At 47.6% G+C, this 17,495-nt stretch overlaps 1 protein-coding gene across 5 annotated transcripts in view; it reads right to left on the bottom strand.

Annotated features, from left to right (window-relative positions):
- The window catches only part of LOC106611735 (phospholipid-transporting ATPase IG), a 79,578-nt gene that overhangs the window by 21,682 nt on the left and 40,401 nt on the right, over positions 1–17,495 (bottom strand). For all 5 annotated transcript variants that reach the window (XM_014212259.2, XM_014212255.2, XM_014212257.2 and 2 more), the window contains exons 4-19: positions 15,674–15,754; positions 14,460–14,567; positions 11,283–11,411; positions 10,801–10,889; positions 9,789–9,839; positions 9,325–9,389; positions 9,106–9,187; positions 8,694–8,844; positions 6,142–6,339; positions 5,042–5,212; positions 4,432–4,631; positions 4,231–4,302; positions 4,055–4,128; positions 3,860–3,963; positions 3,436–3,617; positions 40–306 (exon numbers count right to left, since the gene is read on the bottom strand). In XM_014212259.2, the coding sequence (XP_014067734.1) occupies positions 40–306; positions 3,436–3,617; positions 3,860–3,963; positions 4,055–4,128; positions 4,231–4,302; positions 4,432–4,631; positions 5,042–5,212; positions 6,142–6,339; positions 8,694–8,844; positions 9,106–9,187; positions 9,325–9,389; positions 9,789–9,839; positions 10,801–10,889; positions 11,283–11,411; positions 14,460–14,567; positions 15,674–15,754 (2,024 nt within the window). The remainder of the gene's footprint in view (positions 1–39; positions 307–3,435; positions 3,618–3,859; positions 3,964–4,054; positions 4,129–4,230; positions 4,303–4,431; positions 4,632–5,041; positions 5,213–6,141; positions 6,340–8,693; positions 8,845–9,105; positions 9,188–9,324; positions 9,390–9,788; positions 9,840–10,800; positions 10,890–11,282; positions 11,412–14,459; positions 14,568–15,673; positions 15,755–17,495) is intronic.

Below are 17,495 nucleotides of genomic sequence, written 5' to 3'. Positions count from 1 at the left end.
ACACTCCGTTCAACCTCCAACCCTGGACTCAGTACTGACCTGGTGACCCCAGCCTTGATCGGTGGGGCGTCCTGTACCGCCCTCTTGTGGTAGTCTAGCAGGAGCTCTTGCAGGCGCTCCTCTCTCTTCCTCCCCGGGTCCACCAGTGTTCGCACCGTCAGCTCCAGCAGCTCTGTGCTCCTCTGGAACAGCCGGCAGGCGTAGCACGTGGACTTGGCCGTCTCCATCTTGTCCCCCGTCAGCACCCACACCTTCATACCTGCTCCCTGCAGGGCCTCCATGGTCTCTGCTGCCTCCTCCTGCAACCTGGCCACAGAGGGAGGAGGAAGTGAGACAGTGTGAGTGTGTGTCACAGTCGGGGAGTGTGTGTGACAGTCGGGGAGTGTGTGTGACAGTCGGGGAGTGTGTGTGACAGTCGGGGAGTGTGTGTGACAGTCGGGGAGTGTGTGTCACAGTCGGGGAGTGTGTGTGACAGTCGGAGTGTGTGTGACAGTCGGAGACAGTCGGAGTGTGTGTGACAGTCGGAGACAGTCGGAGTGTGAGACAGTCGGAGACAGTCGGAGTGTGAGACAGTCGGAGACAGTCGGAGTGTGAGACAGTCGGAGACAGTCGGAGTGTGAGACAGTCGGAGACAGTCGGAGTGTGAGACAGTCGGAGACAGTCGGAGTGTGAGACAGTCGGAGACAGTCGGAGTGTGAGACAGTCGGAGACAGTCGGAGTGTGAGACAGTCGGAGACAGTCGGAGTGTGAGACAGTCGGAGACAGTCGGAGTGTGAGACAGTCGGAGACAGTCGGAGTGTGAGACAGTCGGAGACAGTCGGAGACAGTCGGAGTGTGAGACAGTCGGAGACAGTCGGAGACAGTCGGAGACAGTCGGAGTGTGAGACAGTCGGAGTGTGAGACAGTCGGAGTGGGAGACAGTCGGAGACAGTCGGAGTGTGAGACAGTCGGAGTGGGAGACAGTCGGAGACAGTCGGAGTGTGAGACAGTCGGAGTGGGAGACAGTCGGAGTGTGAGACAGTCGGAGTGTGAGACAGTCGGAGTGTGAGACAGTCGGAGTGTGAGACAGTCGGAGTGTGAGACAGTCGGAGTGTGAGACAGTCGGAGTGTGAGACAGTCGGAGTGTGAGACAGTCGGAGTGTGAGACAGTCGGAGTGTGAGACAGTCGGAGTGTGAGACAGTCGGAGTGTGAGACAGTCGGAGTGTGAGACAGTCGGAGTGTGAGACAGTCGGAGTGTGAGACAGTCGGAGTGTGAGACAGTCGGAGTGTGAGACAGTCGGAGTGTGAGACAGTCGGAGTGTGAGACAGTCGGAGTGTGAGACAGTCGGAGTGTGAGACAGTCGGAGTGTGAGACAGTCGGAGTGTGAGACAGTCGGAGTGTGAGACAGTCGGAGTGTGAGACAGTCGGAGTGTGAGACAGTCGGAGTGTGAGACAGTCGGAGTGTGAGACAGTCGGAGTGTGAGACAGTCGGAGTGTGAGACAGTCGGAGTGTGAGACAGTCGGAGTGTGAGACAGTCGGAGTGTGAGACAGTCGGAGTGTGAGACAGTCGGAGTGTGAGACAGTCGGAGTGTGTGACAGTCGGAGTGTGAGACAGTCGGTGTGTGTGACAGTCGGTGTGTGAGTGTGTGACAGTCGGTGTGTGAGTGTGTGACAGTCGGTGTGTGAGTGTGTGACAGTCGGTGTGTGAGTGTGTGACAGTCGGTGTGTGAGTGTGTGACAGTCGGTGTGTGAGTGTGTGACAGTCGGTGTGTGAGTGTGTGACAGTCGGTGTGTGAGTGTGTGACAGTCGGTGTGTGAGTGTGTGACAGTCGGTGTGTGAGTGTGTGACAGTCGGTGTGTGAGTGTGTGACAGTCGGTGTGTGAGTGTGTGACAGTCGGTGTGTGAGTGTGTGACAGTCGGTGTGTGAGTGTGTGACAGTCGGTGTGTGAGTGTGTGACAGTCGGTGTGTGAGTGTGTGACAGTCGGTGTGTGAGTGTGTGACAGTCGGTGTGTGAGTGTGTGACAGTCGGTGTGTGAGTGTGTGACAGTCGGTGTGTGAGTGTGTGACAGTCGGTGTGTGAGTGTGTGACAGTCGGTGTGTGAGTGTGTGACAGTCGGTGTGTGAGTGTGTGACAGTCGGTGAAGCAGTAACCGAAGTGGCGGATCGGACAGCGAGGAGACAGACAGGATGTTCTGGTGCTCACCTCTCTTAGAGGCTTTTATTTACAATATTAACAGGTGCAGGACTAATTGGCCAATAAACTTTGTCCAGAAAACAGGACGTTGACCAAGACTTGAATAAATCAAATGCTCCAGATAGTACTTCTATAGACTAGTAGAGTCCAGTTTTATTGCTTCTTTAATCAGAACAACAGTTTTCAGCTGTGCTAACATAATTGCAAAAGGGTTTTCTAATGATCAATTAGCCTTTTAAAATGATAAACTTGGATTAGCTAACACAACGTGTCATTGGAACACAGGAGTGATGGTAGCTGATAATGGGCCTCTGTACACCTATGTAGATATTCTGTTCAAAATCAGCCATTTCCAGCTACAATAGTCATTTACAACATTAACAATATCTACACTGTATGTCAGATGAATTTGATGTTATTTTAAATGGACCAAAAAATGTGCTTTTCTTTCAAAAACAAGGACATTTCTAAGTGACTCCAAACTTTTGAACAGTAGTCTTTATCCTAAACAGTTATACATAAAAACACACACTTCAATAACTTGTGCCATAACTTCTACTTTAAGTCACAATACACAATCATGAAATAATTCACCTCCGCGATAATTAATCACTTTGGTTATTCCCGTCAACCAATAAATTGTTCCTGGATGACATGTGGACTAATTTGCCTCATGCATAACGCACACTGGCACTTCAGACAGAGGTAGGTCACATGATATGATTATACTCAAGCAATATCTCCATCGTTAGTCTAATCATCTATTTCAAATGGCTAGAGCATGTACTTTTAAACGGGCAGCTTTATACACGGTAGAAACGTTAACAAGTTACATTGTTGCGCACGCCAGTTACTAAAACAAACACTCAACTTATGTCAAAGTATTGCTGGCAAACGGAATGCGCTACTCAATCCAACATTCTCTTTGGTTTCAGGATTCTTGACTTTATTGTATCTCTTCAATGTAATGAGTCTTTCTTCAACCAATCATTTGTTTCAGTGTGATGCGCTCCATCGGGTGGGCGCGTGCACCTGTACGACAGCTCATATTGTAGGAAAAATATACAACTCTCACCACACACGCAGGGTTTAACCTCAACACATTATGGTTTCACTTCTAAAGGCTGTGGCCCCAATAGGCCTCCTACGCAGTGCACTACTTTAGACCAGAGCCCTTGGGGTTAGTGCACTATATGGGTAATAGGGTGCCATTTGGGACGCAGATGAGTTAACCGTGAGGTGACCGTGTCCGCCCACCTGTCCTCCACGGCGGTAGCTCCGATCAGGCTCATCCCGGTCTCCACCTGGTTGTACACAGCCATGAGTTTCTCCTCTCGGTCCTGCAGGGCCAGCTTGGCTTCCCTCAGCCCCGTGTCTGCCTGGTCATACTCCTCACTGCTCAGCAGCTTGTAGGCCACACACAGCGTCCGGTAGCCCTCCTGACAGGTAGCACAAACACACATAGTACGTTAACACACACACACACCGTTTATAATGTGGTTTCTGAATGTGAGAACACTACATTTCCAATGTGCCTATTACAAATAAACGTGAACATGAACCTTAAATGAACACAAAACAAAATGGCAGCCTCACTGGGCACCGTGAGACAGAAGCGCGCAGACATGCACAGACTGTATTAACACAAGTTAGTGAAACAGATGGGGTTGCTGTGACCCACCGTAGCGTTGCGTTCCACATGCATGCGTATCCTGTCCACCTCGTCCTGCCTGACACGAGGGAAGATGGAGGAGTCGGCCCCCTTACAGAACAGCATGATGTCCCCTGAGCAACCAACACAGCCAGGCAGGTTAGTGACAGGAGTCAACACAGAGCAGAGACAAGGCAGCGACGTGGGAGGTAATTGCAGCCTTACCTGATTTGGTTCGGACTAACACACTCATACGCCTTCGCACCGGGTCAAAGTTCAACACGTGAAGCAGTTCGTACCTGCAAGTTCAGAGGCCAACGTGAAGCCAACAAATGAGAACTTTCTATATGACAAAAAAAGAAAAAATCACGTCTTTAACAACTTGTTGTACGATGACTTACGTTTCAACATCGTTGTTTCTGTTCATCACTCGCATGTTCTTGCTCTCCGTGCCAAGGAATTTGAAACCATACCTGTAGATGGCGACAAAGTGAGCAGTTCTGATTCAACAAACCAAGTCCCCTTACAAAGGTTGATTGGGTTTTTTGATGGATTGATTCAATAATTAAAGTTGATTTGATTGCTCGGGCCCTGCCCCTTACTTCATGGCTCCCTTGACCAGTGCCACCTCGTCGGGTGAGGAGGCAATGAAGCCCCTGATGTCTGCAGGGTGGACCGTCTCTCCGTCCAGCCCCATGACGCCATCCACCTGGTCTTCTACACCATCCCCCTGACCCGTAGCCTCCTTCACCTGCACCGTGTGGCACAGACACAGAGCCCGCAGGAACAGCTCCTCCTTCTCCTGAAAAAACAGACATACTTATTTTACACTGCGCTATTTACCAGGGGTAACAGGCTGAAACAGGGATGGACCTCCCTTAACTTTTCGCCGATGCAAAACGGTTTAAACTTTTTTCAATAAATATAATAATGAATACACCACTGGAATTTACTTTGACATGACCTAGTAACAGCTAACACTACCTAACATCCATCTCTATGGGATTCAATAACACAGGTAGCAGACCCATTAAATCACACTGGTTCTGGCACAGGTTGGGTAGCACCCACAATGTGTTATCAGGCCAGAGTACACACGGCGTGACCGCCGTGGTTCCACCAGCACACTGGGCCATCTGATACCCATATATGTTGGCCTGCCTGACTGGAATAACTGAGGGTGCAGACAACCAGTTCGTGACAGTCACCCACCCTGCCAGCCTTCTGCTGCAGCATGCTCACGGGTCCATCTGTGACACAGAAGCTGTCCAGCTCGGTTCCCGAGTCGGCGTACTTGTACTGGAAACCGTCGATGCAGCACTCGATGAACTCCATGTTGTTCTGGGTCAGCGTGCCTGTCTTGTCCGTGAACACGTACTCTACCTAGGGGAGAGAAGGTGAAACCGCAGGGTCAGACTAATACGCGTCTCCCACTACTGAGCCGAGCCATGACGTACAGGGCCGGCCTGGAGAGGCATCTACCATAGTCGCTGGAACAATGCTGGAATAGAAGACATCTGAGCCAGCACAGTACGACTCGGGTCCGGCCCTACAGAGAGAATCAAGCATGAGACTCTTCCAGGGTCGTAAAAACACTTGCTGCAATTAATGGCTGCGAACAATAACAATGGGCAATTAATCCCTGACAGAGTTACACCGCATAAATCTAGTTTAACCAATCACCACCTTTAATTGAAGTAATCATCTGGCAAGCCCAACGTGAGTGATCTACGACGCCACTGTTTGGCGGTTCAGTATAAAAAACGTCGGGAAGACACAGTCAGACCATTTCACAGTGTGAAATTTGAGGTGTTGTTCATTTGGGTATAGGGTCATCTCACTCCACCAAAGACGGAGGCTAAGCGCAAAGAAGCCCTGGACCACTATAGCTGCGTTTACACAGGCAGCACATTCTGATCTTTTGCCCAATTATTGGCAAGAAAATATAATCAGATTGGTTAAAAGACCAGATGTTTTTCCCCCTGACTAATTGGTCTTTTAACCAATCTGATTATATTTTCTTGCCAATAATTGGGCAAAAGATCAGAATTGTGCTGCCTGTTTAAACGTAGCCCATCAACACCTACGGCCTTGTTTGTAACTCTTCCCCTTGAGGTAATCACTGATCTAACATGACTGGGTAACTGAGAAGTACATTACATAGGATGCCTTTTCAAAGTATTCATACAGGGTGGATATCTGGCCAAATGTAAGCAACACTTCAGTGGGAGTCTGGCATGTAAACTAGGGTAACCATGACCAGAGACAGCTCCTTCAGGGAAGTGGTTATCGTCATATCATTAACCCCTGACCTGTCCCAGCTCCTCGTTGAGGTCGGAGGTGTTGACCAGAGCCCCTTCCTGGATCTCGGGGTCAAAGAAGTCCTTGTCCCAGGAGATGAAGAAGGAGCCCAGGAACTTCTGCATCTCTACTGTCACGTACATGGACACGGGGATGATGAAGTTGAACAGAACCATGAACGACAGGAAGTCAGTAAACATCTTCAGGTACTGGGGGGAGAGAGGAGGGAACACAGGGAACCTAGGGTTAAAACACACTTCCACCGACTGAGAAAAAACAGGCTCGTAATGTTAATGCCATGCTAAATGCCATTGGTCTACTGTGACTCTTGGTCAATGAACTAGGCTTGTAAGGTGTTAAGTTCAAATCAAATCACGTGTAGACTTTACCGTGAAATGCTTACTAACAAGCCCTTAACTGACAATGCAGTTCAATAACTAGAGTTAAGAGAATATTTACTAAAGTAAAAAATTCAATAAAAAGTAACAAAATAACAATAACGAGGCTATATACAGGGGGTACCGCTACCGAGTCAATGTGCAGGGGTACAGTTTAATTAAGGTAATTTGTACATGTAGGTAGGGGTAAAGTGACTATGCATAGATAATAAACAGCGAGTAAAATAATGGGGGGGGGGGGGGGGGCGCAATGTAAATAGCCTGGGTGGCCATTTGAAGAATTGTTCAGTAGCCTTATGGCTTGGGGCTAGAAGCTGTTAAGGAGCCTTTTGGACCGAGACTTGGTGCTCCGGTACCGCTTGCCGTGCAGTAGCAGAGAGAACAGTCTATGACTTGGGTGACTGGAGTCTGACAATTCTTTGGACTTTCCTCTGACACCTCTTAGTATACAGGTCCTGGATGGCAGGGAGCTTGGCCCCAGTGATGTACTGGGCCGTACTCACTACCCTCTGAAGCGCCTTACGGTCAGATGCCGAGCAGTTGCCATACCAGGCGGTGATGCAACTGGTCAAGAAGCTGTCGATGGTGCAGCTGTAGAACCTTTAGAGGATCTGGGGACCCATGCAAAATCTTTACAGTCTCCTGAAGGGGAAAAGGTGTTGTCGTGCCCCCTGCACGACTGTCTTTGAGTGTTTGGACCGCAACAGTTTGCTGGTGATGTGGACACCAAGGAACTTGAAATTCTCAACCCGCTTCACTGCAGCCCCGTCGATGTGAATGGGGGAGTGTTCGGCCCTCCTTTTCCTGTAGTCCACGATCAGCTCCTTTGTCTTGCTCACATTGAGAGACAGGTTGTTATCCTGGCACCCCACTGCCCCGTCTCTGACCTCCCTATAGGCCGTCTCATTGTCGGTGATCAGGCCTACCACCTTTGTGGTCAGCAAACTTAATGGAGTCGTGCTTGGAGTCGTGCTTGGCCACGCAGTCGTGGGTGAACGGAGTACAGGAGAGTACTAAGCACGCACCCGAGGGGCCACAGTGCGTCCACATCATCTGTGGATCCGTTGGGCCGGTATGCGAATTGGAGTGGGTCTAGGATGGTGTTGATGTGAGCCATGACCAGCCTTTCAAAGCACTTCATGGCTACAGACGTGAGTGCTACGGGTCTGTAGTCATTTAGGCAGGTTACCTTAGTGTTCTTGGGCACAGGGACTATGGTGGTCTGCTTGAAACATGTTGGTATTACAGACCTCGGACAGGGAGAGGTTGAAAATGTCAGTGAAGACACTTGCTAGTCGTTCAGCGCATGCTCGGAGTACACATCCTGGTATTCCGTCTGGCCCCGAGGCCTTGTGAATGTTGACCTGTTTAAAGGTCTCGCTCACATCGGCTACGGAAAGCGTGATCACACAGAAGTCCGGAACAGCTGGTGCCCTCATGCACTGTATTTGAGCGTGCGTTACAAGCTGCTAAACTGTATTTGAGCGTGCATTACAAGCTGCTAAACTGTATTTGAGCGTGCGTTACAAGCTGCTAAACTGTATTTGAGCGTGCGTTACAAGCTGCTAAACTGTATTTGAGCGTGCGTTACAAGCTGCTAAACTGTATTTGAGCGTGCGTTACAAGCTGCTAAACTGTATTTGAGCGTGCGTTACAAGCTGCTAAACTGTATTTGAGCGTGCGTTACAAGCTGCTAAACTGTATTTGAGCGTGCGTTACAAGCTGCTAAACTGTATTTGAGCGTGCGTTACAAGCTGCTAAACTGTATTTGAGCGTGCGTTACAAGCTGCTAAACTGTATTTGAGCGTGCGTTACAAGCTGCTAAACTGTATTTGAGCGATGCGTTACAAGCTGCTAAACTGTATTTGAGCGTGCGTTACAAGCTGCTAAACTGTATTTGAGCGTGCGTTACAAGCTGCTAAACTGTATTTGAGCGTGCGTTACAAGCTGCTAAACTGTATTTGAGCGTGCGTTACAAGCTGCTAAACTGTATTTGAGCGTGCGTTACAAGCTGCTAAACTGTATTTGAGCGTGCGTTACAAGCTGCTAAACTGTATTTGAGCGTGCGTTACAAGCTGCTAAACTGTATTTGAGCGTGCGTTACAAGCTGCTAAACTGTATTTGAGCGTCTGAATAAAGTCTTACTAGCAGAGAGAAGGCCTCACCAGGTTGGTATCTTTCTCCTTTTGCGTCTTCTGGTTGTACCAGGGCTCGTCCTGGCCTGGTCGGCTCTGCCACACATACTTGAGCGTGGTGCACACCAGGGCCTTGCTCACCAGGATGCACAGGTACACCAGCAGGAAGGCATTGATAGACCTGAAATAATAACCAATCTTCCATTAGCAACACTGAGAATATACATCCACTGAGAAATAGTTACTATAATATTAATATATATATTAATATATATATATATATATATCTCTCTCAATATCCCCCTGATATCAATGTGAATGGACTTGAACTACCCCAGCATCATACAACTGATCATTGTTCCCCTGTGGCTAAACCGAAAACATAGCCCCTCCTTCAATGATCTGCTTCTCCTTTTGTGCAATTCTCTTTGACCATCCTTACTTCTCCACCGCAGAGCGCTTCTGGGACTTCCCCTGGTAGTTCAGAGCCATCTTGGTCTCCATGCCTGAGTAAACTGCCACACCTACAGCGAGAGAGAGACAGACAGCGAGAGAGAGAAACAAGCGAGAGAGAGAGAGGTCAGGATAGTCTCACACTCTGACACCAGCACTGAGGGTCATTCAAACCCTCAATTGCATTAAACAATGTCCTGTAACTCACCATATATCTTCTGAGTATTCTTCAAGGTAGCACCTTTCAGGAGGAGATTCTCTGGACCCAAAGACCTGAAGAACACCACACATTGAGAAAATACTGTCACAAACCTAAAACACCAAGACAGCAGCGTTCTCTTACAGTGGCACACTAGCACTCTCTAAAATGACTACTACTCTTTAACTGACAGGACACAAAACATTTTTTATAAAGACCATTACAAAGCGGCCCGGTGACAAATGCTTCCTAGAGCGCTTTCAAAGCGCTGCCTTGAGTCTGTGCCAGGTTCAGCTTTACTTTAATGCTCGTTTGGCGTTATGGATCAATTAAATAATGATTTGATGGTAATGCAGAAGGAAAAGACAGAGTGCTTAAGAGACTGTTTTTAGTTGGTTTTTTTAGACTGATGTACGGGAGGAGGGGGGAGGTAGGGCTGAGAGGAACAAATAGGGGGAGTGGTGAGCACTTACCTCACAGCGGGTTCCTGGTTGTTCCTGTAGATGTGCATACGGCCCACAAATCTACAGACACAGACACGCATGAGTGCACTGCCCCACCCAATAGCAGTAACATACATGTACAGCACAGGAGGCTGTTGAGGAGGCGGCTCATAATAATGCCTGGAACGGAGCAAACGGAATGGCACCAAACTACCTGGAAACCATGGAAACCATGCGTTTGATACCGTTCCACAGATTCCGCTCCAGCCATTACCACAAGCCCGTCCTCCCCAATTAAGGTGCCACCAACCTCCTGTGATGTTCATCTCACGATGGACCTGAATTGAATTAACTGTGGAATAGGCTAGAAAAATACTTTCTGATATTAGAAACACACACTGATGACTAATACCACCAGGAAGCACAGGAACTAGTCAGACGTCAAACTAATCACAACCCCATATGCTGACCGCACGGACTGCACCAATTAAGAGCGAGCTAATGACTGGTGGTTTGTCCGACGGCACGCTGGCACCACCACTCTGTTTTATTGATTGTGAAAAGGAGCAGCATCTGGCGTCTTCAGTTCCTTAGGACTTCTGAAACGTCATTGATGTCTGGCGCCCAACTGTCCTGTAATGGCAGCTCCTCGGCCATAGGTGGCGCCAAACCACTAGGTCTACGGAGAGGATACAGCTGTGCAAACAACTGGGTCTGTTCCTCAGCTTGGGCCAAATCTAACTGAACTTTCCCTTCAATTCCTGGCCAGTCTCATCCACAAATCAGGTTTACTAACAGTCTAACATCTCTCATAACAATATGTCAGAGAGATAGATCTAGCGTATAGCCTGCCAACACTCAACGTAATGACACTGCAGCTATCAAAATGGCATCCTAATTGACAGTTGATTAAACTGCAAAAGCCTAAAGTAAAACCAGTGTGCTTTTACGGTCCAGGGAGCAGATTCACAAACGATCGGTCTACGATCTGTTGTAGCTTCTTTTGTATGGGGGGGGGGGGGTGCAAGGATTCATAGCCTACTTGTAGAGGTCAGGCTGCGGCTGCTCGCACTCAATGGTGGCGCTGAGAGACTCCAGGTTCCTCTCCGTGTCTGGCACTGTGTAGTGTGTCTGAGACAGATCCAGGAGAGAGTGAGTGCCAAATATTTCAGGTCATCACTGCAGCTCTGTAAAAACACCCCCCATAATGGCAGACAGGGACACAGGCAGGCATACACGAGCAAGCACACACACACGCAGGCACACACACACGCAGGCACACACACACGCAGGCACACACACACGCAGGCACACACAGACGTAGGCACACACAGACGCAGGCACACACAGACGCAGGCACACACAGACGCAGGCACACACCGATGGATTTGAGTGAAGAGTGATGGAGAGGAAGGGAGTGATGAGAGGAAGGGAGTGATGGCAGATTGAAAGCGATGCCAAAGCCATGATGATGATACGTCTCAATGACACCGTGATTCTAGTGTTACTGTAGCAGCACTCCACCTTATGGTTGGACTCCCCGTCCAGACTGGCCGTGGTGACAAAGCAGGTCTCGTCCTCCCGGCTGGACTGCAGCAGGATGAGGTCACAGGGAAAGGTCTCATCCTCCACCACCTCAACCACATCCCCAACCTTAGAGGAACAGAATACATCAGGTCCATACAGAGGACCATGCCTATTCCATAGTCCCTAGGCCCTTGTGGATCTCAGAGGATTTGTTTGGTATAAGAAAAATGGTGACACTTACACCATCCTAGCCTATCAGAGGGCACATTAGAGCTGTAACCAAGTTGCTTAAACCTGTCATATCTTCTCAGATCTCCAAAAGTGCATAGGGAGGTCTAGGGGTTGATTTGGGATTGGGCCAGAGAGTTTAGACATTGAAGTTCAACATAAAAGCATTGTGAAGCTACACTCAGTGTACAAAACATTAAGAACACCTTCCTAATATCGAGTTGCACCCCCTTTAATTTTTAGAACTCATATGGCAGGCCAAAACCTGAGAAGATTCCATGCAGGAAGTGGCCTGTCTGACAATTTCTTGCCCTTCTTGATTATCTCTATCCATTACAGAGGATCTCTGCTGTTACGTGACACTTCCTACGGCTCCCATGGGCTCTCAGAAGGCGGCAAAAAGCTGAATCATGGCTTTGCATGCTCTGGTTGAAAAAAAATAGCGCGTTTGGGTAGTGGCTGGTTACAGTACTGTGAGACTCAGGCGCGTGCCCGAGTCGACCTCATGCTTTGTTTTCTTTTGTCTGTTTACCTAAATGCAGATTCCCGGTCGGAATATTATAGCTTTTTTACGAGAAAAATGGCATAAAAATGGATTTTAAACAGCGGTTGACATGCTTTGAAGTACGGTAATGGAATATTTAGAATTTTTTTGTCACGAATTGCGCCATGCTCGTGACCCTTATTTACACTTCGGATAGTGTCTTGAACGCACGAACAAAACGCCGCTATTTGGATATAACGATGGATTATTTTGGACCAAACCAACATTTGTTATTGAAGTAGCAGTCCTGGGAGTGCATTCTGACGAAGAACATCAAAGGTAATCAAACTTTTGTAATAGTAAATCGGAGTTTGGTCAGGGCTAAACTTGGTGGGTGTCTAAATAGCTAGCCGTGATGGCTGGGCTATGTACTCAGAATATTGCAAAATGTGCTTTCACCGAAAAGCTATTTTAAAATCGGACACCTCGATTGCACAAAGGAGTTCTGTATCTATAATTCTTAAAATAATTGTTATGTTTTTTGTGAACGTTTATCGTGAGTAATTTAGTAAATTCACCGGAGGTTTGCGGGGGGTATGCTAGTTCTGAACGTCACATGCTAATGTAAAAAGCTGGTTTTTGATATAATATTAACTTGATTTAACAAAACATGCATGTATTGTATAACAATGTCCTAGGTGTGTCATCTGATGAAGATCATCAAAGGTTAGTGCTGCATTTAGCTGTCTTCTGGGTTTTTGTGACATTATATGCTAGCTTGAAAAATGGGTGTCTGATTATTTCTGGCTGGGTACTCTGCTGACATAATCTAATGTTTTGCTTTCGTTGTAAAGACTTTTTGAAATCGGACAGTGTGGTTAGATTAACGAGAGTCTTGTCTTTAAAATGGTGTAAAATAGTCATATGTTTGAGAAATTGAAGTAATAGCATTTCTAAGGTATTTGAAAATCGCGCCACGGGATTACACTGGCTGTTGCGTAGGTGGGACGATTTCGTCCCGCCTAGCCCTGAGAGGTTAACTTCCTGACTGATGTCTTGAGATGTTTCTTCAATATATCCACATCATTTTCCCTCCTCATGATGCCATCTATTTTGTGAAGTGCACTAGTCCCTCCTGCAGCAAAGCACCCCCACAACATGATGCTGCCATCCTAGTGCTTCACGGTTGGGATGGTGTTCTTCGGCTTGCAAGCCTCCCCCTTTTTCTTCCAAACATAACGATGGTCATTATGGCCAAACAGTCATATTTTTGTTTCATCAGACCAGAGAACATTTCTCCAAAAAGTACAATCTTTATCCCCATGTGCAGTTGCAAACCGTGGTCTGGCTTTTTTGTGGCAGTTTTGGAGCAGTGGCTTCTTCCTTGCTGAGCGGCCTTTCAGGTTATGTCGATATAGGACTCATTTTACTATGGATATAAATACTTTGGTACCCGTTTCCACCAGCATCTTCACGAGGTCCTTTGATGTTGTTCTGGGATTGATTTGCACTTATCGCACCAAAGTACATTCATCTCTAGGAGACAGAAAGCGCCTCCTTCCTTAGCTGTATGACTGCTGCGTGGTCCCATGGTGTTTATACTTGCATACTATTGTTTGTACAGATGAACGTGGTACCTTCAAGCATTTGGAAATTGCTCCCAAGGATGAACCAGACTTGTGGAGGTCTACAATTGTTTGAGGTCTTGGCTGATTTCTTTTGATTTTCCCATGATGTCAAGCAAAGAGGCAATGAGTTTGAAGGTAGGCCTTGAAATACATCCACAGGTACACCTCCAATTGACTTCAATTAGCCTATAAGAAGCTTCTAAAGCCATGACATAATTTTCTGGAATTTTCCAAGCTGATTAAAGGCAGTCACCTTAGTGTATGTAAACTTCTGACCCACTGGAATAGTGATATTGTGAGAATTATAAGTGAAATAATCTCTGTAAACAATTGTTGGAAAACTAACTTGTGTCATGCACAAAGTAGATGTCCTAAACGACTTGCCAAAACTATAGCTTGTTAACAAGAAATTTGTGGAGTGGTTAAAAAACGAGTTTTAATGACTCCAACCTAAGTGCACGTAAACTTCCGACTTCAACTGTATCTTGCCCACTCACCCACTGAATGGCACACATACACAATCCATGTCCCAAGGCTTAAAAAGCCTTCTTTAACCAGTCTCCTCCCCTTCATCTACACTGATTGAAGTGGATTTAACAAGTGACATCAATAAGGGATTTTAGACTGAACAGGTGAAAGCTGTGTCACGGAAAGAGCAGGTGTCCTCAATGTTTTGACAAATGTATCTTCTTCCATTCTGCATCACCTACTTGGGATTACCGTACCATAGAGCCATACAAGAACATGCCAACTACCTCTCCCTCCTGGCCCCCGTGTCCCTAAGGGATATTTATTTCCGGGGAACTTGGCCGAGGCGCAGCTTGCTAAAGGTACCTTGATCTTCTCGCTCTCCTTGCATGCTCTCCGGCCGTCCTCCAGCACTGTCACCAGGTACTTATTCACCTCATTATCTGCCTTGTGCCGCAGCCAGTCCTCATAGCCCTGAGAGCGTTGGAGGAGAGAGAGCGAGAGAGCGAGCGAGAGAGCGAGAGAGAGAGAGAGAGGGAGGAATAAGGAGGGAGAAAGAAAGATGGGGAGAAGAGAGCAGAAGATGTAGGGAGGGAAGAGGGTAAGCGAGAGTGAAAGGGGACATGAAGAGAGGGCCAATAGATAGTCAGTGCCAGAGGTCAGGGTAACAGCGATAAGAGGAAGAAAGATGCCCGAGGGAGGGAGGGATTTTATTTAACTAGTCAAGTCAGTTAAGAACAAATTCTTATTTACAATGACGGCCTACCCCGGCCAAAACCTAACGCCCCTGGGCCAATTGTGCGCTGCCCTGTGGGACTCCCAATCACGGCCAGTTGTGACACAGTCTGGAATCAAACCAGGGTTTGTAGTTACGCCTCGCGCACTGAGATGGAGTGCCTTAAACCGCTGCGCACTCGGGATGATGCAGGGAGGAAACAGGAGGAGGAAAGAGTGGGTGGTAGGTGGATGGACAGAGAGGGAGCGACGATGTCCTTTTAGTAAGGAACTGACTGCAGGGCTCACCTAACCCAGTCTACAGAGCATCCCCTGCTGTCCCACTTCAAAGCCTGGCTAAATGCAGCAGCATCGCTAGCCGCTATCAGTGTGTCCCATATATATATTTGGAAGGAAGTCCACCCTCCATTGTGCATTTCAAAAAGCCCTAGCAGCAGGCCACCAGAAAAGCCAATTCCTAAAACAATACATCTAAAAGCTTGGACACGCGTCAGCAGAAAAGAGACTGCTCTGATCATTTGTTTCTATACGAGCGACTGTAGTACCGTTTGGTCATGTTCCAAGACAACTTTCCCCTTCTCTTTAAAAATCACCATCGCATAGCCAGCATTACTTTGGCTATGACAAAACCATAAAGCATTGGCAACGATTCAATACCTCATACCCCTAAAAATAAACTTTAACGGAAAGGGAAAAAAATGTTTCACTTGGAAGAGAGGTGGTAAAGAGACGCATGGAGAGCCACAGAAATGGAGTTACTAGAATGTGAAAGGCCCCTCAGAATGGGGATGCCGGTTCTAGTAATTCTACATATATTGGGGAGGGGGGGGAGTGCTGCCGTTTACCTGTTTGATGGCTGTGACAGTGATGACGAAGAACAGGGGTAGGCCACTAGTGACTGGGCTGGTGGGGGTGTCTACGATCACCTGTAGGAGAGAACACCAGAAACTTTACGGACCATACAATCCCGATCATAAAGTCTTATGATAAAATGAGACTCATTTACTACTAGCTCTAATAACTACTTGACTAAATTGTAATGGTAGCCTATACACTAAATGTAGATCGGACTTATGACCTAGTCACAGTGTTAATGACTATCTAGACTACAATGTAGTGAATGCAGACAACTCCGTCTCGAGAGTGGTTCAGTACAGGAGTCATTTCCAAGACCATTTCTTAACTGAAAATACACTGAATGGGAAAATAACATTGGACAAGTTACTACAGATTCCTCAATTACATGGTGCAATGTGGTTAAGGTTCAGCAAGCACTCCCACATCAATACAGGTTGTACTGTGTGTGTGTGTGTGTGTGTGTGTGTGTGTGTGTGTGTGTGTGTGCCCCTAATCTCTCCGTCCAACAAAGGGGCATGAAACATTTCATACCGAGACAGAGTGGGAGAAGAACACAAGCAGCTTGGACCTGCAGGACATCTAATCAAGTGGGCCTGGGCCACTGTGGTATTTAATCTGCACACACACAGGGGCTGCTGCCTGCTGCCTGCCTGCTTCTGGTGCCAACGTCTCAGACCACTGAGCAAGCTCTCCTCTCCTGCTGGGCTGCTGAGAGCAGTGCTGGACCGCAGGCCGGGGGCTGTACAGGAATCTGGTGTGTGTGTGTGTGTGTGTGTGTGTGTGTGTGTACAGGAACCTGAACCACTAATGAGCCTAAAGAGCATGCCTGCACAGGGCCAATCAGGTAATCCCAAACAACCAGTGGCTCAGGAACACCGCCTGACTGGAGCTACGAGCCAAAAGCTTACCAGCAAAAACAGCCCCCAACAACATGCAACGATTGTGTAATATTGTGTGTGTGTGAGAATGTGCTGTGTAGCCTCTTAATGCTGTTACAAGACAGATTTCACCCCCTCTCCCCTGATCCTGCAGCACGCAAAAGGCTCTCACCACCGGGGCTCCCACTGAGCAAGTGGCCTGTGTTACGGAACACACACACACACACACAAACACACAACTGCACGCGCGCACACACACACACACCAGTGCGCACAGTGGCTCTTATTTGTCATTCGGAGCATGAGCTGTACAAGCTGTCAGATAGGCATCCGCTGAGGCAGGAGACATGTTGTGAGCCCTCTGTCTGGTGTTCTCCTGCTTTCCTGTGAGAGGACTGACAATGAGGAACATGCTGCTTCCCCACTAACACAGCCTCTCTCTTCCGCTCACATACGCAGGGCAGCAGTTAGCCTAGAGGTTAAAGCGTTGGGCCAGTAACCGAAAGGTCGCTGCTTCGAATACCTGAGGCGACAAGGTGGAAATTCTGTCAATGTGCCCTTGAGCAAGGCACTTCACTCCAATTTGCTCCAGGGGCCCTGTACTACTATGGGCTACACCGTAAAGCCACACCTTTCACTGAACCTATCCGGTGTATGTAACATTACCTAACATTGATGCCCACACACACACACAGTTTGATACTGCGACCAAAACAGCTGCATTTGCAACAGTTTGACATAGCAGTGCAACACGTCTTTAATTGGTCGCAAGGGTAGCAGTGACATTTTTTTTTTAACCTGGGCATGTTCGTTTTTGGTTCACAATTTGCTTTTTTATTATCGTGATTAATTCACATTACTGTGACTGCCCCTGTATATGTGTGCAGTGCGCGTAGGATATATATATATATATATATATACACATACATAC

Source organism: Salmo salar, chromosome ssa09 (genome assembly GCF_905237065.1).
Source record: "Salmo salar chromosome ssa09, Ssal_v3.1, whole genome shotgun sequence".
Classification (NCBI taxonomy): domain Eukaryota; kingdom Metazoa; phylum Chordata; class Actinopteri; order Salmoniformes; family Salmonidae; genus Salmo; species Salmo salar.
This window is presented reverse-complemented; position numbering and strand designations above follow the sequence as displayed.